At 41.2% G+C, this 26,467-nt stretch overlaps 1 protein-coding gene across 2 annotated transcripts in view; it reads right to left on the reverse strand.

The window, feature by feature from the left end:
* Nucleotides 1-2,829: 2,829 nt before the first annotated feature.
* Nucleotides 2,830-26,467, reverse strand: part of LOC121318555 (ras-related and estrogen-regulated growth inhibitor-like) — a 40,488-nt gene continuing 16,850 nt past the window's right edge. For both annotated transcript variants that reach the window (XM_041255344.1, XM_041255343.1), the window contains exons 3-5: nucleotides 18,080-18,136; nucleotides 5,660-5,733; nucleotides 2,830-3,486 (exon numbers count right to left, since the gene is read on the reverse strand). In XM_041255344.1, the coding sequence (XP_041111278.1) occupies nucleotides 3,079-3,486; nucleotides 5,660-5,733; nucleotides 18,080-18,136 (539 nt within the window). In that variant the 3' untranslated portion in view covers nucleotides 2,830-3,078. The remainder of the gene's footprint in view (nucleotides 3,487-5,659; nucleotides 5,734-18,079; nucleotides 18,137-26,467) is intronic.

Below are 26,467 nucleotides of genomic sequence, written 5' to 3' on the forward strand. Positions count from 1 at the left end.
CGGTACCAAACCGACCTTTTCTTATTTATTTATTTATTTTTTTGTAATTTCTAATATTAGACTATAATTCAACACAACATTGTGTTTTAAACCAGGGGCTTATAAAACCTATAACACACCTATAAAACCTGCAGGATAGGGGCTCTCCAGGACCAGAGTTGGAGACCCCTGTTTTAAACAGTTTGAAATATTAAATCGTTTTTTTCAAGGAATATATTATTAATAATTTTGTCTACTGTAATGTCGCTCCACTACATCTCGTAGCATTAACTGACAAATTAACTACCAGGAATGCACTGATTAACACTTATTCGCTTGTCTATATCACCTATAAATGTGTTCTTTTTAAAAATCACCCTGAAAAAAATCGATGAGAGCATTCATTTTTCTCTGCCATTTTTCTACTTTTTTTTTTCCCCACCAGTGAAGCTAGTCACATGACTTTTTACATCAATTTCATTGGCTGATTTATTCTATGACATAACGTTGCTATAAAATCAAGTCCTTTGATAAAGTTGCCTGAAACTTGTACCTTGCACATCACTTTCTACAAAAATAGTATCCCTTTCTACATTATTTTAGCAACATGTAGACTTGTGTCCCCTCAGCTTCAGCCTAGAGAATTGATGTTTAAGCTTTTCTAAGCACTTCTTAATAGACAGACCAGTTCTAATGTAGGGTTAACAAGATGCATACAAAGGGATAGTAAAGCCTTTTTTTTTAACCCTTCTTAGAATGACTATTAGGCTGAAATAAGACATCAATACTGGGTCTAGGTGAATGAAAGGCCCTTTGAGGTTTACTGTGGTGGTGACAGATTTCAATTCAAGAAAAGAATGCTCTTAATCGTGGGAAACAGATGGCTAAACAGTGGGATTACTCATCAGTAAACAAGACAGCAATAGAATAGCCCCCTTTGTGTCTATAGCAGGTGAACTGGCACCACATCAAAGCCTATTGCAGTGAGCAAATGCATTAGATCACCTCATTTATATCCTTTATATACCTACCTACATGAAAGCCTCAGTGATATAGAAATGCACTTGTGTGAAAATGTTAGACAAATGTGTGCTTTATTTAGGCATTTCAAACAGCTTTTAAAAAGTCTCATGCATTTTACCAGATGTGGCTATGTGTTCCTTTTCTCTTCCTATTGTAAATAGATGTGTGACCTAATAAAGTCATCAATTAAATTAGACAATTACTAATTTGCCTATTTTTCAGTTACAGTGGTTTGATTCGATATGTACAACAAATCAATACAGAAGCAATGGGGTGTTCGAATACATTTGCACATTGTTATACAGATTACAGTGCTACCCTGTTATAACTTGACCTGTTCTAGTGTGGAATCGGTTATAACACGGTAAGGTCGTGCCTCCCACTTCCCCCATAATGCAATTTGACTTGCAAACACTGGGTGAACGTTCCAGATACTTTAAGTGAGCCTGGTGATGTTATCGTGAATTATGTTAGGATACATTGTAATAGGAACTCAAAAAAACCTACAACACTGTGATTTTAATTTATTGTTGTTTTTACCGTATTTAAATGCATTGAAGTTGAAATTGAGACAAATAGTACTTATAAAGCTTCCCTGCTTGCACTGTATTTTTTTTTCTAAAAGTAAAAACAAACTGTCCGTTAATGTTATAAAACAAATATGAAACAATACAAGTGTGTATAAATGTCCCTGGAATCTGTGTTATTTATTTACAGTTTACAACATTATAAAAAATAGACAAATTAAATAAGAGTGGTGTAAACTTTAAACTGGTGGAATAGCAGTTTCTATTATACTGTATATATTGTAACGACCCAGGAGTTATACTGTTGCAGGACTGGTCTCTGGATCCTGTTGTTTGTTTGTGTGTGTGTGTGTGTGTGTGTGTGTGTACGTGTGTTTGTTGGTTAGCAGGGAAGAGATAAGCCTGCCTCAGCACGGGCAGAGCTGAGTGAGACAAGCTGCTGTGTGAATGTGCTGCTGTGAAAGTGCAAGGCTGTTTGTTGTTTTAGTGTGGCCTAGGCTAACGGGCCGGGAATAATCATCATTAAACCGTGGCTTGTGGGCATTGTAAATTATTTTGGGAACAAAAAATGCCAATATTATTTATAAGACGAAACAGAAATAGCGTGATCTCCTAATTATGGACCCCGACAACCAGATTATAACAGTGTAACACTGTACTTAATAAGTTCATTACAAGATGGTCTTGCTTAAAGGAGACAGAACCACTAGTTCAATATCCATGTTCTTGTTTAATCACAGACCCCTTTTTTGTTTTTTATATATCTGCAGATTTCTTGAGCACGACGTTACAGAGTGTAAATCAAATTGAATCTTCCAAGGTACCTAGTTGTTTCAGAGAATTGATCCCCTTTTTTCTGAAGTCTGCAATCATTCAGAGCGTTTCTGACTGCAATTGCTCTACGTCTGTGTTAAGATGCTATCGCTGAAGTTCAGGAGCTGCTCTTCAGTTCTAATTGCCTGCCATAGGCATATGTAACACAGGCTAAATCAGTGTGTTCATAGAAGTAACAGCCAGCACTACCTACGTATCTGTGACTTTGGAAACAAGTTTTGTTTAGTTTTGTAGGACATTCACAACAGAGTCACATGGAGCTCACTAATATAAAGACACTTTGGCTGATCTAGGCTATATTACATTTGTCTATGGCAGTCACACTAGAACAAAAGAACCTTAATACAGAGTAATCAAAAACTAAAATAGACAGTGTTTGAGTAATTGCAATAAGAGAATGGTTGCAAACTTCATAAACAGTTAAGAAGACAGTCAAATAAAAAGAATGCTAGAATGCTACTGATGATAAAGAAAAAAAAGTGTTTACTATTACTACAATACGTGGCCAAAGTCTGACCTATAGCACAAGAAATTATGAGGTACCAAGCATACTGTATATCATGCTGTATCTGCATTCAGTTAAAATATGCACGGGTCATCTTCACACCAGAACAATAGGGCGACCAATGTCACTAAGAAGCATGGATGGCAAAGTCTTGGCTTGTACTTCTATTTGAATTCAGCTGGCAGTCTTATTTATGTATTTACTGGTTGTTTAACTGCTCATTTTGGTCAGCATTTTGTTGATGGCCTGCTTGACGTGAGTGGTGGAGCTCCGTCTCCGGGTCTTCCCCTGAACCATCTTGCGTCTCCGCACCTCCCTGCAGAGCTCGTGGAAGGCTTCATGGATGCTGCCGTCCCCCGTACAGGCCGAGCACTCGTAGAAGGCACAGGCCAGCTCGGTGGCCAGCTTCTCGCCCTCCTCGGTGCTAACCTGGCGGGAGTGCTCAAGGTCAGCCTTGTTGCCCACCAAGATCAGCGTCACATTCTTGGGCTTCTTGATCTCATCCAGGAAGTTCTTCAGAGGCACGACCTCGTCGAAGCTGCCCCGGTCTGTGATGTCATAGACGATGACAAAGCCCTCACCCCATCTCATGTGACCTTCCCTCTGTAGAAGATCTTCCTGTCGCAGAAAACACACAAAGGGGCGTTAAAGTGTGGTGGGGGTTGTACCACTGAGAGGGGTCTAATGATTCCTCGATGAATCGTGATACTTTCTTTACAAGATTCTCTACATGATTCCAGATTTCACTATTTCTGTGACATTTACCCATTGCTGTGTAATATGCAGTTCCCTGTGAAAATTTCTGTTTATGAAAGAATAGTGTAAATCTAGGCATCGTCCTGGTATGGGGAATCCTCTCCTGGAATACTCTAGGTTCCTTGATTACCCTCAAAGCGAATTAAAGCTGTAGACTACAGATATGTTTTAAAACTGGAATCCCTCTACATTAACTATTTCTCATGGGCAGCAGCCATTAGCACGGCACTAGTAAAAACATGACACAGAACAACATTGCCAGCATGAAGGCTAAGCAGCCATGACACAACACAGGTAGAGTTACACGGTGCAGACAGCCCTGTCTGATGAAAGTCATCCTGCACCTTCAAAGACGAAGCTTCAATTAACATTGTGAATGGGGTGAATGTATTAACTCAGAGTGAGCTTTAATGCACAGGGACCTAGATTAAATCACGGCCAGTTGAGATTTCAATTAGCGATGCTAGTTTTGTAGTGGTGATTTGTATTCTGTGTAAACTATTGATATACCACCTTCCTGTGATGAATAAAAATTATGTTGTACCGCAACTGACAGTATATACAGTGTAATTATAAAAATGATTCTATTTATACACGCGCAGAAGGACTGAAGAAGGAACATGTGTACAGCTATGGCCAAAAGTGTTGCATCACCCTATAGAATGAACTCATTTTGTTTCATAAAAAAAAAAAAAAAAAAAAAAAAAAAAATCATTGAAAAACCACAAAGAAAGTGATTTCTATCATTTCTAATGGTTCTATTGAAAGATATAAATTATAAATTAGAGATTCATCTTTATAATAATACAACTAATTATTACATAACATGCATAAAATGAAAAATAACCTGCAAGAACTAATTTCATACTTTGGCAAAAGTATTTGGTCAATCAACATATTTTGTATAAAACCCATTTGTTGCTAACTGTCATGATTGAAAACCAACATCTGATGATAATTATAGAATAAATAAATACATAATCATGAAGTGCTGAAAAATAAATCAGATATTTGTGATTCAAAAAAGCAACAAAAATGGTTATAACTAAAAAGTACAGTAATGATCTCAAAATGACAGGGATACAACTAAATGAAAAAGAGAAACTACCAGAAAAATAGCAGATAGACTCAGTTTAGCGAAAAGCACTGTGTGGGATATTACTGACAAACACCGGAGAACAGGAACTACTGCAACTAGCTGGAAGAAGAATCGTTCGAGCAGCCCAGCAAAATCCTCAAATTACTGCAAAAGATTTGACACAAGAATTGAGAGAAAGTGGTCAAGCAATTCACAGTGTTAAACATGGTGGAGGTTGTGTGATGGTATAGGCTTGTTTTTCTTCCTTGGGCTTTGGCGACCTTTGTATTGTAGAAGGTTCAATGAATGCTGCAAAAAATCACTCTCATTTTGCACTCTCATTTGTTACCCAGTGCTAGAAGGCTTATTGGACAAAAGTGTAAATTCCAGCAGAATAAGCATTCTGCAAAATCTACAAAGGATTTTCTGAAAAAAAGGAAGATTACAGTTATGAATTGGCCATCTCAGTCCCCAGATGTGAATTCCATTGTGATGCTGTGGATTGACTTGAAGGCTCTGGTGCAAAAAGGAAACCAAAGATGCCAAGAACTGGTTTCAAAATACAAAAAAAGACTGCAAGCTGTAAAGGAAGCAAAGGGTGGGTAAACAGATTACTAATGTAAGGGTGCCCAAATACTTTTGCCAAAGTATGACATTCGTTTTTGCATGTTATTTTCCATTTTATGCATGTTACGTAATAATGTGTACTTATTATAAAGCTGAATCTCTACTTTAATTTATATATTTCAAAAGAACAATTAGAAATTATAGAAATCACTTTCTTTGTGGTTTTTCTCATTTTCTTTAATGGCCCAAATACTTTTGTCTGATACTGCACATAACAAAAAAGCTTAAGCTTTGACGTTGTATGCTAGTTACTAAAACCATGTTTCAAATGTATTTTTAAAATATGAAACTGCAGAATAAAATACAGCTGTAGTTGCAAGTCCCACTCACCGGACCAGCTGTGTCAAGTATCTCCATGGTAACAACATCATCATCGATATTCGCTTGATGCCGATAGGTTGACTCTGAAAATAAAATAAAAAAGAAAACATTATTACAGCACTAGCTGAAATTGTCCTCAAAAGGTGGAATTTCCATGCATGTTGTTTTATTTTTTATCTTGAAACATTTGTTTGAGAAAAATGTCTTGTGTAAAATGCTTTTTTTGGGTTTCCATTCGCTCAGTTTATTTTACTCAAGTAACCGGGTTTTTCACCTGACGCCATGCAAATGAAAGGGAAAGGTGGGGTTGATATGTAAATTAGCTATGCATAAAGTACTCATGCTGTTCCCAAAATTGCCACTGCCTGCTGTATCCTGCACAAACTTTTGTCAACAACAAAATGAGGTGTTCAGGAATCAGTGGCTACCTGTGAGGCAGATGAGGAAGGTCACCAGTGTTGCCAAGTCTCACGAGAAAATAAAAGTGTTAGCACCTTTCAAAACAAGTCCAAAACAAGTGGCAACCCATGGTAGAGTAAGAGGATTTTTGCAAATTCCAACCTGCCTCTCAAAAAAACAAATCCAATTCCGCTTATTAAAAGCGGACTTGGTAACTGTGAAGGTTAACTCAGCCGCCAGATTCAATTGGACAGCAGAGATCTGAGGAGGCTTGTGCTGTCAGAGATTCACTCCTTTCTTTTAAGTTGTGTTGGATTTACCGTTGTGTTAAATATTAGTGATGGCAACAAATAAAACACAATCAATACATTCATTTGCAATTTTATTTGGTCAGTTCTGAGTGGGCATCAACAACTTGTTGGGTGTTTGTTGCGCTGTTTTGGACGATCGAGTTAGCTCATGACATCCAGTTCACCAACTATATTTATTAACGTGGAGGGCGGACATGTGTTGTCTTCTAACATAGCTGGGATCAAAATAAGGACAGGAATTAATTCAGTTAGACATTTAAGCAACAAGGGTATTCCCAAACAGCAGCTTTAATACAATAACAAGGGCATAACGCAGTTCATCGTAAGTGATTTTATACAGAACTGTAAACCCACAAGATGTATACAATATGACAGACCAGACACAGCAAAATCAATAATAAAAAAAAAAAGCCGCCCGCATTATCATTAAGGTGAACTACACCACTGCTAACCATAAAACTGCCCATCAGCCACTTACTTTCTGCCGTCTTGGAATCCACGGAAACAACTGACCTGCTCCCTTGCAATATTTATAGTGATGCCACTTAAGGGTAAACAATTTAATTTATACATGAAATGGGGGTTCTCCCAAACATGCATGCACACCCCCATTTTATGTGTAAATTGCCCCGCATGGAAACCCCATGAAAGATGCCCAACCCATTAGAATACATTGTAATTGTCATGCCCCTTACCTCTTGTTGTAATTATTGAATCTCTGTAGAGCGAAACATTAAGCATGGCAAACCGCCTATTTAATTAGATTGCTATCCATAGACCCAAAGGGTTTGTCCTCAGAAGTTTGGTAAACCTCTTAATGTCACAGGTACTTATTAGCCTTTAATGATGCTACACAGTGTGCCAGTCTGTCTTTCGTTTTACAAACAGCAAGGTAAATGAGTTACTAGAAATAAAACAGGAGTGTGTGAGAGGCTTTGATGGACTTCTGAAAGACTGACTCACACACAACTGAATTTTAATTAGGTGTGTTACAGCGAGGCAGGAATGCGTTCGACTACACACTGTTAAAATGAACCTTTTGGCTTATTGTTCCCATCTCAATCTTGATAGAAGCCAATGCAGCTCCCATAAACAAGCTTGTATCAATTTATAAATGATGGGAATAAACAGTGCGGTATCTTTTTCCACTTGGCCGGTAAATGTTTTCTTCCTGAAATGTATCACATTGCATAGACTTACTATCTCCAAGAAGACTGGCTGGAACAGCTTGAATTCACCCCAAAAATAAATAAATAATCCCCAAATGTACAAGCAGGAGTGTTCTTTGTTGTTGGCGTAAATGTACAACAGGCCATCTGGGACAAAAAATAGTAAACAGGCTGCATAATGAATCAAACAATGATGCTAGTAGATCAATGTGACCTCCACCCACTGCACTGTGTGTACATGTGAAAATGTAACCATAACATATGGGGATACAAGACAGGAAGTCAATAATGTATCGTATCTTCTCTCAGTACAGTAGCTTCTACAAAATGGGATATTTGCATCTTAGTTGCATTTAACCTAGCCTATATTACACTTTTACCTTGTGTTCCTGAGCTTTGCGATGGAAAAGATTACCCATGCTCTCTATGTATATTCCACATGAAAATCATATATATTTTTTAAAGCATAGTGCATACTTTATCAATATTTTATTATCTTTTTTTCTTGGAGGGGCGTGGGGTGGGTAGGTTACATGTTTAGAAAATAGAATAGCATGACTAACACACACACTTTGTATGTGCCATTATCATGCTATTAGTGAGGGACATGGTTCTATGGAACTCAGAGTTTGGATGCACTGTTAACTTCCCATTCGTGAGGGACATGGCTCTGTGGAACACCGGCTGCATTGACACTCACTATCTTGCCCCTTGTCATACAGATCCTTCTGCTTTCACGTGATTATTGCTGAATCGTTGCACCCAACTCTCACACAGTGCATTGTAGATTAGTATAGTAGGTTTCCTTATTTTACTTTAGCTAATACTTTGCAAACATGTGTGTGTGTGTGTGTATATATGGCTATTTATATATGCATTATTTTGGCTGTGTTGCTATTTTATTGAGTATGGTGTTAGTTAGGTCTCTCTTTGTATTAGTGCTGCACGATTGAGATGTTCCTGTGCTGGCTGTGCTGGCCCTGCGGCACACAATGAATAAACTAAACTAAACTAAACTAAACTAAGCATCCTATTCACTTTAAAAGGAGTTTTAACCAGAGATGGGCAGACCCATTTCTCCACATGGCCTCAGCCAGCCTGCCTCTATTCTTAGCTCTGAGTCTCTACCCGCAGGCAGCAGTGTTTACCCACTCATTCCGATCGGGCTGTGCCATGGCACAGTGCAGCACAGTGTGACAGAAACACACAAGTGCCAAGACACAGGGGCCTGGTTACTAATGAGATATCTTATATTGTGCAGTCAAGCACTCTGAGGATAAAGTCTCATTCGCCACGTTGATAAGTCTTTAGGGTTTAAAAAAGGTTTACCAGAAGTCCCAGGAAAACTGCGATTGTCCCAGTTTTCAGATTTCCTTTTTTGTCCCGGTCAGAAATAGTAAAATTGTTAGATCGTCCCGGTTTTGCTATTTTCTGTTAACATTTTTTTTTTTTTTTTTGTTAAGTACAAAACTGTATCAGTGTGCTTAACAAGTTAACAGCAGAGTCGATTCTAGGTTGTGCCAATGCCATTCAAAAATTATTTGTTTAGTAATTAATATTCTGTTCGACTTCCTGGATACAGTTATATATATATATATATATATATATATATATATATATATATATATATATATATATATATATATATATATTAGTTGTTATGATCTGCAGTAAATACACCCAATGTTTCACTTTTGAATTATGATTGTTATTACATACAGTTATTGTAACTGCTTCACAGTTGCTACAGCTTTGATGAATTAAAGAAAAAAAAGTCCTATTTTTTCATTTTGGAAATCTGGTAACCCTAGTTTTAAAGCAGGAAAGTTTGAAATTCTACAAATCACAACTAGCATAGCTGTCCATGTGCTTACTGCTCGTTGACTGAGTATTTAAAGTAAAATATGAGGTGTGTGGCAGAGCAAAGCTCTGCCTTTTTAAATTGGCAGGGATGGGGTTAACTTCCCCTACCTGCCTGGGTTTATTATGTTCAGGTGGCTGGGGTTGATTAGTTGATTAGGTTAATTAACGATCAATCAGCGCCCAGCCACCTGATATAAAAGGAGGCCTCTGCTTCTCATTTGGGAGGAGGGAGCTGAGGAAGCAGGTTGGTGTTTGTTTTGTGGTTTTTGAAGTTTCTAAATCCAGTGAAGGCATTGCCCAGCCTGGAAACTTTATTTTTGTGAGTTTTGTTTTTGCTTTATTTATGTTTGAGTATTTGTTATTTTGCCCTTGTGCACTTTATTTTTGTTTATTTATAATAAAATTAGTTATTTTTTTGAACTACAGTCTGTCTCTGGGCCTCTATCCACTCGCCAGCCTGCCACATTTGGTGTTAGAAGTGGGATAGCGCCACCTAGAGGCTCATAGCAGTATTTTTTTTTTTTTTTTTTGAAAAAAAAAAAAAATGGGAAAGAAGAGCAGACAGCGGCAAAGGCAGGAAAAGCAGCAGCAGCTGAAGAAATGTAAGCTGCTGCAGCCACCGCTGGAGGACCCGGCCAGCCTCTTCCCCTGGTGTTCCTGGTGCGGGAAGGAGGACCATCGTTGGCGGTCCTGCCCAGACGTGCCACCGGCAAACTGGTGTGGCCGGTGTGAGGAGGACGGCCACAACTGGGCAGGATGCCCCTACAACCAGGCCCAGGAAGAGGTGCCGTGTTCACCCCGGGCATCAGGGGCCACCCCACTACCTCCAGCACCACCACCTTCACCACCGTCCCAGGAGATCTGGGACTGGTTGATGCACCCTGAGGCAGACCTCGTCCACGATCTCCCCATAGTTATCAACACGCTGTGGCGTCGAGATGGGGAGAGGTGGGAACAGTGGGAGGAACAATACCACCCGGCCTCCTTCCCAGAGGTTGCCCTCATGGTGGTTAATTACCTGGCGGTAGACATGGGAGATCCACCGGTCACTCCAATAAAGAGATGTGAGCCACCTTCCCGAGAGCCAGAGAGGGGTGAGCCGCCTTCCCGGGAGCCAGAGAGGGGTGAGCCGCCTTCCCAAGAGCCAGAGAGGGGTGAGGAGCTGCCGTCGCTCCCAGAGCCAGAGAGGGAGGAGGATCTGCTGTCGCTCCCAGAGCCAGAGAGGGAGGAGGATCTGCTGTCGCTCCCAGAGCCAGAGAGGGAGGAGGATCTGCTGTCGCTCCCAGAGCCAGAGAGGGAGGAGGATCTGCCGTCGCTCCCAGAGCCAGAGAGGGAGGAGGATCTGCCGTCGCTCCCAGAGCCAGAGAGGGAGGAGGAGCTGCCGTCGCTCCCAGAGCCAGAGAGGGAGGAGGAGCTGCCGTCGCTCCCAGAGCCAGAGAGGGAGGAGGAGCTGCCGTCGCTCCCAGAGCCAGAGAGGGAGGAATCGGCCGTCGCTCCCAGAGCCAGAGAGGAGTGAGGAGCTGCCGTCGCTCCCAGAGCCAGAGAGGGAGGAGGATCTGCTGTCGCTCCCAGAGCCAGAGAGGGAGGAGGATCTGCTGTCGCTCCCAGAGCCAGAGAGGGAGGAGGATCTGCTGTCGCTCCCAGAGCCAGAGAGGGAGGAGGATCTGCTGTCGCTCCCAGAGCCAGAGAGGGAGGAGGATCTGCTGTCGCTCCCAGAGCCAGAGAGGAGTGAGGAGCTGCCGTCGCTCCCAGAGCCAGAGAGGGAGGAGGATCTGCTGTCGCTCCCAGAGCCAGAGAGGGAGGAGGATCTGCTGTCGCTCCCAGAGCCAGAGAGGGAGGAGGAGCTGCCGTCGCTCCCAGAGCCAGAGAGGGAGGAGGATCTGCTGTCGCTCCCAGAGCCAGAGAGGGAGGAGGATCTGCTGTCGCTCCCAGAGCCAGAGAGGGAGGAGGATCTGCTGTCGCTCCCAGAGCCAGAGAGGGAGGAGGATCTGCCGTCGCTCCCAGAGCCAGAGAGGGAGGAGGATCTGCTGTCGCTCCCAGAGCCAGAGAGGGGTGAGGAGCTGCCGTCGCTCCCAGAGCCAGAGAGGGAGGAGGATCTGCTGTCGCTCCCAGAGCCAGAGAGGGGGAGGATCTGCTGTCGCTCCCAGAGCCAGAGAGGGAGGAGGAGCTGCCGTCGCTCCCAGAGCCAGAGAGGGGTGAGGATCTGCTGTCGCTCCCAGAGCCAGAGAGGGAGGAGGAGCTGCCGTCGCTCCCAGAGCCAGAGAGGAGTGAGGAGCTGCCGTCGCTCCCAGAGCCAGAGAGGGAGGAGGATCTGCTGTCGCTCCCAGAGCCAGAGAGGGAGGAGGATCTGCTGTCGCTCCCAGAGCCAGAGAGGGAGGAGGATCTGCTGTCGCTCCCAGAGCCAGAGAGGGAGTGAGGATCTGCCGTCGCTCCCAGAGCCAGAGAGGGAGGAGGATCTGCTGTCGCTCCCAGAGCCAGAGAGGGAGGAGGATCTGCTGTCGCTCCCAGAGCCAGAGAGGGAGGAGGATCTGCCGTCGCTCCCAGAGCCAGAGAGGGAGGAGGATCTGCCGTCGCTCCCAGAGCCAGAGAGGGAGGAGGAGCCGCCGTCGCTCCCAGAGCCAGAGAGGGAGGAGGATCTGCTGTCGCTCCCAGAGCCATTGAGGATCTTGTCGCTCCCAGAGCCAGAGAGGGAGGAGGAGCCGCCGCCGCTCTCAGAGCCCGAGAGGGAGGAGCCAATCAGAGCCCGAGAGGGAGGAGCCGCCGCCGCTCTCAGAGCCCGAGAGGGAGGAGTTTTAGCCCGAGAGGGAGGAGCCACCAGAGGGAGCCGGGCCGCCGCCTCCGCCTCCGCCACCAGAGGGAGCCGGGCCGCCGCCTCCGCCTCCGCCACCAGAGGGAGCCGGGCCGCCGCCTCCGCCTCCGCCACCAGAGGGAGCCGGGCCGCCGCCTCCGCCACCAGAGGGAGCCGGGCCGCCGCCTCCGCCTCCGCCACCAGAGGGAGCCGGGCCGCCGCCTCCGCCTCCGTAATCCGCCACCAGAGGGAGCCGGGCCGCCGCCGCCGCCTCCGCCACCAGAGGGAGCCGGGCCGCCGCCGCCGCCTCCGCCACCAGAGGGAGCCGGGCCGCCGCCGCCGCCTCCGCCACCAGAGGGAGCCGGGCCGCCGCCTCCGCCACCAGAGGGAGCCGGGCCGCCGCCGCCGCCTCCGCCACCAGAGGGAGCCGGGCCGCCGTTCCGCCACCAGAGGGAGCCGGGCCGCCGCCGCCGCCTCCGCCACCAGAGGGGAGCCGGCCGCCGCCGCCGCCCCCGCCACCAGAGGGAGCCGGGCCGCCGCCGCCGCCTCCGCCACCAGAGGGAGCCGGGCCGCCGTCGCCGTGCTACCTTGGAGATTCGGGGCCCCCCCAACCAAAGAAGGCTTGGGGGCTCCGACATCAACCCCGCCCACCACCACCCACCATAACAGCCCACCCAAGGGACATAATTGGACTCTTGGGGGGGGGGGGGGGGGGGGAGGGTGGGGGGAAGGGGGGGAGTTGGCCGATTGCGGCCGGTGTACGTTGTACATGGGGGGAGGTGTGTGGCAGAGCAAAGCTCTGCCCTTTAAATTGGCAGAGATGGGGTTAACTTCCCCTACCTGCCTGGGTTTATTTGTTCAGGTGGCTGGGGTTGATTAGTTGATTAGGTTAATTAACGATCAATCAGCGCCCAGCCACCTGATATAAAAGGAGGCCTCTGCTTCTCATTTGGGGAGAGGGAGCTGAGGAAGCAGGTTGGTGTTTGTTTTGTGGTTTTTGAAGTTTCTAAATCCAGTGAAGGCATTGCCCAGCCTGGAAACTTTATTTTTGTGAGTTTTGTTTTTGCTTTATTTATGTTTGAGTATTTGTTATTTTGCCCTTGTGCACTTTATTTTTGTTTATTTATAATAAAATAGTTATTTTTTTCCCCCCTTTTTTTTGAACTACAGTCTGTCTCTGGGCCTCTATGAATAAACAAGATTAGAATCACAAACAAGTTCATTACAGTGTCCGTGCCAATAAGTTTTTGCCCCTTGGCAAGCTTGACCAATGGAACTTTAATGTCAATGGAACTTTAATGTCAATTGATTTAATTTAAAACTACCTTCAAAAATTATTTTGTGATGTACTTTTGCAGTTTTCCCATAGTTATGCTGGTTTGCCATGTTTTTAAATATGCTTTACTACTATACCTCTCTTTGCTTTACAATGCTTACCTATGCTTTACCATACTTTCACTGCTTTATTACACTTTGCTATGTTTTTACTATGGGACATTTATATAATGGTTAGTTTACCCTGTTATTAACATGCTTTCCCATACCTCTGCGCTTTACAATGCTTTACCTTGCTTGCACTATGCTTTCTTACACTCTGCTATGCTTTTACTATGGGGAACCTTTTATAAGGGGCATTGCTATGTAAAGTAAATGTACAGTACAATGCTGGAAATACAGAATACAGCTTTGCTAACAGGTTTCTGTAGTGTTGAACATGCACAGTAGACACTATGAAAATAAATAATACAGTTGAATTGATGCTCAGTGGTTTTGATTTCATTACTGCTTGTCAGGATTGCTTATTTTACCTGGTTATTTGAATGATCTTTTTAGTCAACGTTCCTGCTCTCTTTCTGAAGTATTATTAAAAGGGTTTGACTGCGTAAACAATTAATAAAACACAGCATTTAACATCAACATAAACCATAAGAGAGTGTTTATGGTGGAGCATCAATAACTGTGTCGACTAAAGAGTTTCCTACCCAATCCTGACAATCCCTTCTCCAGCTTGGATTTATAACACATTACATAAAGACGGCTGCGTATTTTTGGGCTGCTTATGCTCTGTGATTCTATATCTATTCTTAGATGTTGTGGTCATTCTTAAGATCTGTTCAGGTTATTACTGGCTTCTTATTCCATATGAAAATAAAGTCAAACTCACATCAAATACAGAACAGATCATTTAAACAACATACAAGAATTTAGCACAAAAAAAACAAGGTTTAGTTTTATTTCCTAAGTAGAGAGAAGTTAAAAAACAGCTTCTATTTTCTTTTCTTTTAACTCTACTTTTATTGCATTTTATTTTCTATTCTGATTGCTTAAAAGTAGAATAAAAAGAGTGTTCTACTTTTGTATTGTGATGGAGTAATTAGGTTAATTGCTACTGCTAACGAGATGCAATGAGTTTGATGCTTACTCTCTTGCCTTCAGTCTCACATTGATGATGCAACAAGCTCTTGTGAGGACCTAATTAGAAGCATCTTCAAATGGTCTTTAGTAGACAACATATTCTAGTCAGGAAATCTTCACTTACCAAGCTGCCAAATTCCAATCTCTTTTGAATGAAACATAGAATATAGAAAGTTCATTTCTATAATGGGTTTTGTATTCACATAACTAAGCAGAAAACACCCGCATTCCCTTCCACAGCTCACACCCCAGAGCACACAACACCGTTCACTTCAGTGACTGTGTCTGTATAAACCCACCTCTGCTCCATTACCTCACAAGACTCACAATAAAATCAACACCAACAGTGATCTCGACATAACACATTGCTTTTTATTAATTTCTCCCCACTGTCCTAAATGAGCCACCATAGACTGGAATACAAATAAAATGACAAAGCTCTTGTCAAGGCAATTCCATGTAAATGGAACAGATTGCCAATAGGGCACTAGTTCAGGTGTTTGCCTTGTGTTCTTGTTTTCTAAAAATGTCATTCATATTTTCCAGCCACCAATCCTACAGGGATTTCTGAAGCCCTGCCAAATTTCAGGAAATGTAATTACTGAATGTGCAGGGGCGCGTGAAGGCTGCAGTTCATTTTGTTTTTTCTAACATTCAGCGATATACAGTTTACTCTGATTCCATCTCTCACCTTTCCAAAGAAAATCAAAGGGCGGCCAGATGCCTCACATAAGACTGAAAACAGATAAAACGGAATAAGATTTAGGGCCCTGAAGTTAGCATTCTTTCACAACCATCTCTTTTGAAATAACAAATCACTTGTGTATTCCTGGCTATACAACCACAGCCGAGCATTCGTTTTCAGATGTCTATCACACAGCCCGTCAGATTCACTGTTTTTGTCTGTGGAAGCAACAGGGAACTTTTAGATTTTATACAATTCAAAAATTATGCATTTCCCAGATAACCGCAACAACTTTGAAATGTGTTTTTATTTAACCCAGTGGTGGAGCAATAGCAGGTGCAGCAGGTGCAACTGCACACGGGCCCGTGCACTCAGAGGGCCCAGGAGGTGTTAAAGTTTAGATTTTTTTTTGTTTTTAACAATGATACTGTCCTTCGCCGGTGTGCTGTTGTGCCAGTAATTCAGATTCTATCCTCCCTCATTTCAACAGATATCGCTATTGTTTTAATTATCCAAACTTTTTTCTCCCAGAGGCTGTTATGATGCACATCTTCAACAAAAGTTTTGGGGTACTATTCAGCACAGACATTTGCAGTTAAATTCTGTGTGGACGATTCATCCTGTAGTTTAGATGGAAGCTGTTGAGTGGTGCTGCGGGCACCAAAATAAACTACAGCAAATCAACATGCCTGTATTTCTGATTTAAAAATAATAATAATAAAAAAAAAAAATGGTTTCCTATGTGAGAAAATTTCTGCAAATGCCTGTGCAGAATGGTGAATTCTGTAATAATTTCTGTGATCGCAGAATTGAGGAATCCTGGTAGGGTTAGAATAAACCTGTTCGTTTATGATTAAAAATAGTGAAGAGTTGGACGCAAAGATGTTCGCAAAATAAAATAAAGTAGGCGAGTAGAAAAGGTTCTTATTACATACTGTTTCACACATGCAAACATTCTGACAATTAAATACAGTTCAGTATTGAACACTTGATTTGGTGTGTTTGATGTTTATAAATAAGGGTTAAATTAACGTTTGGAAAGGGGGGCCACAATAAGATCCTGCACCGAGGCCCATCTTCCTCTTCTTCCGCCACTGATTTAACCAGGAAAGTCACTCTGAGATTAAAATCTCTTTTACAAGAGACCTGGTCAAGAAGGTGGCATATAATAATAATAATAATAATAATAATAATAATAATAATAATAATAATAATAATAATAATAATGTTAAAATAAGCACAGCCAATACAATCAAGTTAATGGAATTACAAAAAATCTATTTAGGAGTGTTGATCAAAACAAAAACACATCTGCTACATAGATGCCAATTTTTTTGTTTAATCTCCTTTGGAGATATCAAAACACTGAACTGAATGCCTTTTTAACAAATTCCTTCGAACTTCACAGCATTTCACGGTCTAAAAATACAGTAGGTGTTTTAAGATATTTCACTATTAGGCATAATATTTATTAGAGCAGAAGAAATAGCGTTGTTGCATTCAGTAGATCTGCACTTCTACAGAGTAAGTTAACCTTTTTATAATTATAATTCTGGTTCTGAGATGTGTGTAATAATGAGTGTTTAAAACTAAATGTAGTGTTTTTGAGTGGAGTTTATTTTCAATCCCTAAAAGTAAAGAAATAAAAACAAATGTTGATGCACTGTCTATTGCTGTCATCTTCGTCAGCATTTTTAGCCCTTTTTTGCAAGAAGTAGTTTGTAATAAAAGAAGTTCCTAACGCTTTTTTAGTGGCACCAAGATGACTAGTCATGAAATCAAACAGTTGTGAGGGAGATGTGAGTCATGTGACTTGGCTTGTCTATTGTCTACAGCACTGCTCTAAAGATTTACAGGCTCTCTGGAGTGGAACGTTGACTGCCAGCTCAACAGCTTGAGCATTTCTATTCCTTCCTTTGTTCCTTTTGCAAACAACAATATGATGACAGCTCAACATGTTGACATGAGAGACAGCCAATATCCATTACCATCTGTGTGTTATTTACATATCTGTCAATCTGTATATGTGTTTCAAATCCCTCTTGCGTACAGTAGTAAATATTGAGATTGCATGCACGCCAGTATATGCTTCTAAATCACACTCATAATATATTATTTTAACTGGAGAGCCACTGATCTATTAATACATTTATTAAGAGGTAGAGTGGGTTGCAAAACAGTGCTTAGGGCCCTTGTAATGTCATGTCAATATTTACTTGAGGTGGAATCAGTTCTGTTATTTAGCACCGTTAGCAGAGCAATAGCAGGACTAATAATGCCAGTCCCAGATAGGACAGTGGCTTGCTGGCACAAATCAATCAATCTCTCTGACTTGCTGCCCCAGTTTCATACTGAAACAAGATGAGGTAGCTCAGCAATCAAGGTCAACGATGTGGAAAGCACCATTCCCAATCCTGTTTTCAGCACACGATCGCACATTATCCTATGTAGTTCACTTCAGCGCTGCAGACATGAGGGTCAACCCTTTCCACCCAGTGCTGTGTGTTTTTAATCATAACATTTCATTTAAAATGGTTAGGGGGTGAAAGATGAAAACCCTGCTTCCATTGATTCTGCATTTCCATGTTAATTCTGTTGACCCTTGATCTTTTTCAGACCCTTTCCCAAAGGACATCCTCTCTGATCCTGCCTGATTGAAGTTTCTTTGTACAGTTCTCAGAGGTTCAGTATAAACTCAGTTGGAATTTACTTTGTTGTTGTTTTTTGTGGTGCACAAGTTCAGACATCCTTCAATAACCCCCCTCTTGGAAACGAACCCAGTAAAATGAAATCACTTACCAAGTGTTGGGTCGTATTCCCAGATAAAGCGTTTGGTCAAAAACCTCACCACTAGAGCTGCAGAGAGAGAGAGAGAAAAAAAAAGTTAGTAATAACCTTTACCCTCACTGAACTATTTCTTTATTTTTAAGTTTAGTGCCCTATGATTTTTGGCCCCAATTTAGAATTATTATTTTTGATTTATTATTTTTCCCCTCATCACTGCAATTCCCCGTTCAGCTCAGGAGAACTGAAGGTTTATTGTGCATCCTCCAATCCCACAACCAAGCCAGCTTCCTCTTTTACATAGCAACTCGAGAGCAGATGTCAGTGAGCTACCAGCCTCTGGAGGACAAAGGCCAGCACTGCAGGTGTTTGCCTGAGCTCACTGGGCATCTGGCCAGCAGGGTTCGCTGTAGCACGATGAGAGGAAGAGTCCCTGACAGATTTGCCTCCCTAAACCATGGGACTGCCAGAGCCAATGTGACACTTCCTCTGGAATCACACATCCAGGACACAAACCTGCACTCCCTGACTGTATGACTCACCCTGCACACCATGCGGCTGTGCTTTTACCAGGGGAAACTCCCAGGGACCCCACCACACTGAACTTTGAAAACAGAAATGTATGTGTGTCTTTGCATCTCCCATGTCAGAGCAGTTTTCTTTTCACTCACTGCACAGCCCCTTTAGGACAAACACAGTGTTGTTCTCAATTGGATTGAGAGCCTTTATTCTTTTTCTATAGCACATTATATAATTTTATTTCTTCAAAAACTGCATATTGTAGGTCATAAATGTCCATATTGCTATCATTGGTGTAGCAGGACAGCGTCACAGCCCAAGCTGTTACCGGCAGGATGGAGACTCAGAGACAGGGAAGCTGCAGGGACGCGCTAATGCTCAAGTTTATTAATCCCAAATGGGAACAAGATAACAATAAACAAACTAATGGGGCACCAGGGCCATAATAAATAGTTCAGCCAAAAAACACAACAAGGAATACAATACGCACACTTACAGGGCCAGGCTGAGCAATGCCTTCCTGGCCTTCTCTCCGTAACACAACACACCACACCCCTAACAAGGAACTTTCTCTCCCATTATATACATGTGGCCATTCCCCAATTAGCACTCAATTATCCACATTCTGTTATTGTTGGCAGGGGTGGATTGAACCCCATCCCTGCCAAACTTACATTCACCCATATTTACAGTGGCAGTTATTCTGCCCTGCTAGTTGGTAAGTTAAGTCCACCAGATGTGCAAAATACCATATAATACCAGTGAGTTTGTAGAAAACAAAATCACATGCCATCAAGTCAATTAGGTACTCATAAATCTATAGCAGGACCTCTTAACCAATCAGAAACTCCTTTGCAATTGTGCCTCCATAGCAACAGGCATCTCTCACCTGCTACCATGTTACCCAGAGAGATGAAGGAAACGAAAATGGGTGAGGGGGTCTTTCAAAGGTAATTAAATTATTCCCTCTTCATGAAATCAGCAGTATATTTTTCTGAACTCGACAGTTCAGCAGCTTTGAAAGATCTCCTAAGTGCACTAAATTATGCCTGATTAGGACACATGTCATCATCTCTCAGAGCTGTTGCATTCAGCTCTGAGCTATATGGGCTTATTGCTTGATAAGCTAATTAAATCACGAGAGGCAAAGGAACATTCTGCTTCAGTTTTAATGGCCCACGTCTGGCTTGAAAAATAAAATTGTCCTCTAGCCAAGTTTCAAACACCAAATTATTATTAGTATTATTAGTATTAGTGTCTGTTGTATTACTATTCTCTAGTCTGTCAATTGTGTGAAGAGCTAGAGGTCGCAATCTTGACTTTTTAGTTGAATAGTTATCTTTCTCTACAGGAATGATGCTAAAAAACCCACAAGTTTTTATATAATCCAGAATTCACACACACCCAGTGATTACAGAATACAGCACAGTGAGATATGATAATAGTTTCATATCGGTTAAAATAAAATAATATCCTCCACTATTTGCTTGCCATGCCGCTCACTTCACATGTGTGCACTCTTACTCATTCCCTTATTGTTCTGACAGAAAGCAAATGTACTAAGGTGGTCCTTCAACATGATGTACGGTTGTCACAGATGTCCAGTCCTGTGTAATATGTAGTTCACCGTGAAAATCCCCATTTCTAAAGAATAATGTAAATATACATATTTTTATCATTTAAAAATAAATACAGCAAATGTCTGCCTTACTGACACAATACATGTTACACTGTATTTAGGAACCTGGCAGTCGGTTTAGTTTGCTTTCGGTAAATTATTTCTTTAAACAATAAGTGACGGGGTTCTGAAAAATATAGCATTACATGTCCCCATGTGTTGCTACAACTGTTTAAATAGAGTACCTGAATTTTTTATTTCCATTACTAACATCCTGACAATTTTTTACACATACAACTTTAAAGTCTGTTTCAAAGCTCTTTTCAAAATGCCCGCTCGAGTGCACTGGGGTTTGAAATATATCCTCTAAATCCCTGCAGGAAGAGCGATTTAAAAAAAATTTAAAAACATAACAAGTACTACAGGCACATTGCTTAAGCAGTTGTAGCAAGAAGTATAAGGCTATATTTTACCCCACTGCTTACTCTTTAACATGATTAAGAAGCTTCTGGGTATTCAGTACAGGCCATGAGGGGCCATGTGGAGCTGAATAGGAAGCCATGGTTTGAACATAATATCACTGCATCTGTACTGAAATCTTGTTTGCAGTGCTAAATGGAGGATATTGCAGTCTACCAAGCTCAATATGAAATAAATAGCTTCCTACAGTACAAACAACCCCATTAGCAATTACGCACGACCATGCCAAGTTTACTACAGCTGGGAGAAAACAAAGCCACTTTTTCAGGAACAGTGGCTTGAAACCTGGTTCCAGGAGACCAGGAGACCTAGTTTGAGGCAACTTTGCTCTGTCAAACCTCAAGTCTCCCCAGGTGTGCCATTCAGTGGCCTTTTTGTTTATCTGTGGTTTATAAACAGGAAAACAGAATGTTATTTTAGACTTTCCGACAAACATTTCTGGAGGCCGGAACAATTAATGAACCAATCCATTAACCAGAGACAGATACACAAACAGGGCTGGAGCTGAAAAGAGTCACATCTTCCTTTACCAGTGTGGCTGACTCCCTTTGAAGGGGCTCCTGGCACTGTGGTCAGAGGAGCAATTGGACCATTGGTTATGTACAGTAGCAGGGATGATATCCATCCCCATCACTCACAGTTATCAGGGATAATCTTGTGAATAGAATCATCTCTTGTTGTCCTGGCTTCTGGCTTTACAACACCACAAGCTACTGGTTTCACCTTGTTAAGCAGTGTTTAATTCAGCATTGATGAAATCAAAACGCAACCCTTTGAGGCACAAGGGACATGTGTCCCACAAATAAAAATGATGCTAACTTTCTTGTTTGTGCAGTGAGGTACAAAGAACAGGGTTTAAAATGTACTGACGGGTTGGATCTGGTCGTCCAAATTGTCAGATTCCTCCTTTAATTTATTTTAAGAAGAAACTGTTTGAACAACCGCTCAATCGCTTGTGTTTTTTAAGGGGTTAACTGGATGTGGAGTTATAAATATTCATTAAGCAAAACTTTTTTAAAAAAGTGTTTATTATCCGGACAGTCAAAAAACAATGTTTAAGGAATAAAAACAAACTGGACCATCAATAAGGCCAGCTTTCTTTCTGATAGAATCTTAGACACAAAAAAAACAAACAGAAATAGACTGCATTGGAAAACGGATCATGACTGTCTGACAGGGCAGCTCTAACCCCCAGCTTACCTCAGAGATTTATGTGTAAAGCTGTCAGAAAAAAAATGAGGGATCGTATTGGTCCGTAACGTTCTGTTTATCATCATAGTACATTTCCTGAATAGATTACTGGTAGCTGAGCCAGTCACTCTGAAGTATACATGTGCTGTATGTGTCAGTGTTTGCATGGGCATGGCAGTGTCGTCCTATTGAAACCTCTTGTCCAAACTTTAAGGAAATGTAGGGTTATATTCCCTTATAAAAGTATATCACAGTAAAAGCATAGCAAAGTGTGATAAAGCACAGTGAAAGCATGGCAAAGCATAGGTGAGCATTGAAAAGCACAGAGAGGTGGAAAAAAAACATGGGAAACCAGGCTAAACTGTGGTAAATGCAAAGTATAAAAAACAAAAAAACACATAAATAATGGTTGTTAACAACAAGCGGATCATGAAAAAAGCAAATTTGTCATTAGGTTTTAATGGGTTATATTGTGTATTTATTTGTTTATTTAATCAGGAGATTTGCCCACATTAAGCCACATTTACAACGGGTCCTGGATTAAAGAATTAATTAATGAATTACATAAACCTGCTGTGGTCTTCTGTTCACCATCATGGGGGATATTAGTAATGTTGTACCCCCCAAAAAATCTCAAAATTGAACTTTTTACATTTAAAAAATATCGGCAATTAAATATTTCATTTAATTTCATTTAAAAAATGTTACTAGTAAAAGGCCATATGAGCTATAATTAGCTTGTTTACAGTGGTGTCCAACAGCAGCAAATTACAATCACATGAGACACACAGACTACACACTTAAAACTATACACAATATCATATACACACACAGGGCCTCTTCAGGTAATGAAACGACATATATGAAATGCAACACTCAGGTCTAATGTAATTAATCAAATATTTTAAACACAGATATCAAACAAAATCACAGAAAATGTGAACAAAAATGAAGATAAAAGAATCGTGATAAGTTTTCAGTATGAAACGTGACACACTGTCAAAATGAAAACATTACAAAGTTAGTACTGGGCATGACCTCCCTGAGCATTAACACAATCCTGGCAGTGCTGACACATAGACCTGATCAGCCTCTGGATAGACTGCTGTGGGATGTTTTCCTACTCTTCCTGTGCAGCTGCAGCCAACTGACAAATGTGGGCTGGTCGCGGTTGTCTCCTGTAGATGGCACTGGCGATTTAGTTCCACAGATGTTCACACTTACACCACTCCACCGGTTAGCTCAAACAACGCAACAGTCAGCATAATGCTTACCATGATGTCTCCACACACGTTGTCTTCCGTCAGGTCTGTCAAGGGCAAAACAGCATTCACTGGGGAGTAAAACACTCCACCACTCTCTCTGCCTCCACCTAAGATGTTCTCTGGCCCACAGAAGATGGCAATTTCATCTATCATCTGTCAATATGTTACCCCTGAATGGCCTCCAAGCATGCAACTCATTTTCATGCAGACAGAGAGCTCCAGTCATTCTGCTGATGCACAGGCTATTTCTTCCTAGAATTTCTCATGCTGTAACCACTGCAGTCTGAAAACAATTCCGCAGATGGATCAGTCGGATGTGACCTGGGCCAGTGTGGTAACCGTCTACCTTCCAGGACGTGACCTGTCCCTCACAGAGCCAGTTTCCCTGTTTCTCTGGACTAGTCTGCTGGTTGTTGAAGCAGAACATCACATTCTCCAGGCAACTTCTCTCACACAGGCCACCTTTAATCATGCTGATAGCAACCACGCAATCTTCATTACTCAAGCGGGGCATTGCCGTATCTTTCGCTGTTCTTGCATTACTTAAAATCATGTCTTTTCAAATGGCTGTTTATACAGATTCTTAATCAACTCATTTTAGCAATTTTAACTGAACACAAATACCAAACACAGAGCACCTACCGTTTGTATGAAATCACATGACTTGAGCTCAGTATTTTGTTATCTCAAGGAACAATATTACTCAAACAATCAACAAACCTATCTGCTTACTATTTAAATGTAAATGTAAATAACATTATGTATGTGCCCAATGAGCTATTCATGTAAAACTTAGACTGTTCATTGTGCATTTTAGTGTTACTGTTAACACAGTAACGCAGCATGTGAACTTCTGATTGCACTGGCCATTTGAAGATACAAATAAACATTTATGATTTAATAAAACAGAACTATTTCTAAGGTGACACTATAAGAAGCTAAGTCAAGTAGACCACTAATTAAGATATTACAAAATGCCATCATGTAAACTTTATCATGCAGAGTATTTATAAAACGTGGTAGCTCTGCAGCGCCTATGTTTGTGCACTGGCTCATTACTTTAGGTTTTTAAATGCTTTTTGTTTCATCTAGTATCTGCTTCAGTTCTCCCACACACAAGAGTGACTACATGCGTGCAAAAGCGCAGCTTTGAAAATGGACTTGCACTTGTATTTGTGATAATACAGTGAAAGTCAGCTCATTAAAATACACTCAAAACACACCCCATCTTTTCTGATAGGCTTATTGGCAGTTCTGTTGTAGATGTGTGTTTGGGGGGAGTGTAAAATTACAGCCTGAAAACAAAATAGGATCTGCGATTAACAGCTGCCAGCACTATTCAATATCCCTAAGTGCGGGATAACATCTACTGTAGACTCAAGTTTTATTTTCTAAAGGTGAGGGACTGACTTTGCGCTTTGAGAATCCCATTGAAAAATCGCTGTTACAAATCAGTACGTTACAGAAACATAATCACCAGCAAAGCAAACCACAGCAGTAGCCATACAGAAAAATAATACATTGCAGTATAAATATATGGTATACAGTGCAATATGTTTTAAAATATATTCTCATACATTTTAGAAAACACTCAAAATATATTGCAGTACATTCCTACAAGAATGCAAGATGTTTTTTATAGATAGGCAGAATAATAAAATATATTTTGGATTTCATCAAAATATATTGCAATGCATTCTAAAAAAAAAAAGAGGTTGCTTTGAATGCTGTGGCGTGTCGATGCGGTTTCTGTGCATAAACATTTTCTTGTCTAGTGCATTTTAACAATTCTTAAAATGTTATCCCGGGTCTAAATTGAATTCCTTACCAGACATTATATTTTACAAATACAGGAAAACAAAGGAACATTTGCATATTGCAGTTTTGATTTATTACTAATTTGTATTTCTCCTTTCCTGAAGAAGTTTAACACTTATATTATCACACACTAGTCATTATTGTCTTGACACAAAACAACTTTATAAATGACATCACCTCACAGTAAAAGGAATCAAGGACCTAATTAGCATATGCCCAGAGCAGGGCATGCTGGGAAATAATGTCGGCTTTGGTCTTTCTGTCGGCTCTGAATGACAGATGGACTGTTCTTCGTTTGGGTTGTCCCCCTGTGTCTTTGCTGCGTGTTGAATTCTTTGACTTGTGTTATGCTTTGCAGCTGTATGGGTTGGATGAATAAAACTTGGTTGATTTAACGCTGTACAATCTGTCATCAATTCTGGGTAGAATGGATGTGTAGCTGTAATGTTATGATATATGTCGAAAATATTATAATATAAATCAAAATATTGTAAAAATATATGCATTGAAATGCATTTCCATATGTTTGGTTTTATGGACATTTTATATATTTAAATATATTTTTGACATATATTCCCATGATATTTCAAAGGATATGGAAGCGTATGTTCCCTTGTATATATTGGGATATATTTAAAAAAATATGTCAATGTATGTCTAAAATATATTTAAATATCTACAATGATATATTTTTACAATGTATTTCAATATATTTTGTGGCCATTTTTTATATTTCACTATATGTTTTAAAAATATATATTTTAAATATATTTATTGTATTTTTTTTCCATATGGGTACCATGGCAAAGCAAAGGATCAGGGACCAATACCGTCCTGATGATCCAGTTCTGGAATGGATTACCACTCTGCATACTGCTTGCTCACTTTGTTGGCAAATCAAATCTGAAAACAACATCATACGTCTCTTACAGCCTCATCCCATTGCAGCTGCCCCCTTATGCACCATAATGTAAAAACAAGATCCTTACAAATTCAGTGTCATTATCAAAGGTGTTTATTATTCCCAGCTAGGCTCTTTTGTTCACATAAACTCCCACACAGCTAATGATCCCAGAGTAAGAAGTCAGACTTTTGAGCATTTCTGTGCAACACATCACACGTACCTAGGCATTGATTTCCCAATCCTCTCGGAAACAAATGGACGAGCTAATTAAGGGCAAATGGGCAGCCGCAATTAGCAGTGTGTCATTAAGAACTGGCTAAGATTATTAGGAAGAGATCTAGAAAGCCCTTTGCAGTGGCACTGAGGAAAGAAAACCAAAGCCCCACTGCAAACTGAGCTGCTGTAAACAGATCCCTCACAGGTAAACTGGTGACACTTTAGTTTAGGGATATGTTGTAAGTGATTATAAACAATAGCAAAAATAAAAATAAACAATGGCAAAAGCATATAATAACTGTATTGCGAAGGCAAAGCAGCTGCATATAATTGGTGAGACAGACAGGCATAGAAAAACAAACAGACCTGAAAAGACAGACTATATCCGTTAT

The sequence above is a fragment of the Polyodon spathula genome, chromosome 7 (assembly GCF_017654505.1).
Source record: "Polyodon spathula isolate WHYD16114869_AA chromosome 7, ASM1765450v1, whole genome shotgun sequence".
Lineage (NCBI taxonomy): Eukaryota > Metazoa > Chordata > Actinopteri > Acipenseriformes > Polyodontidae > Polyodon > Polyodon spathula.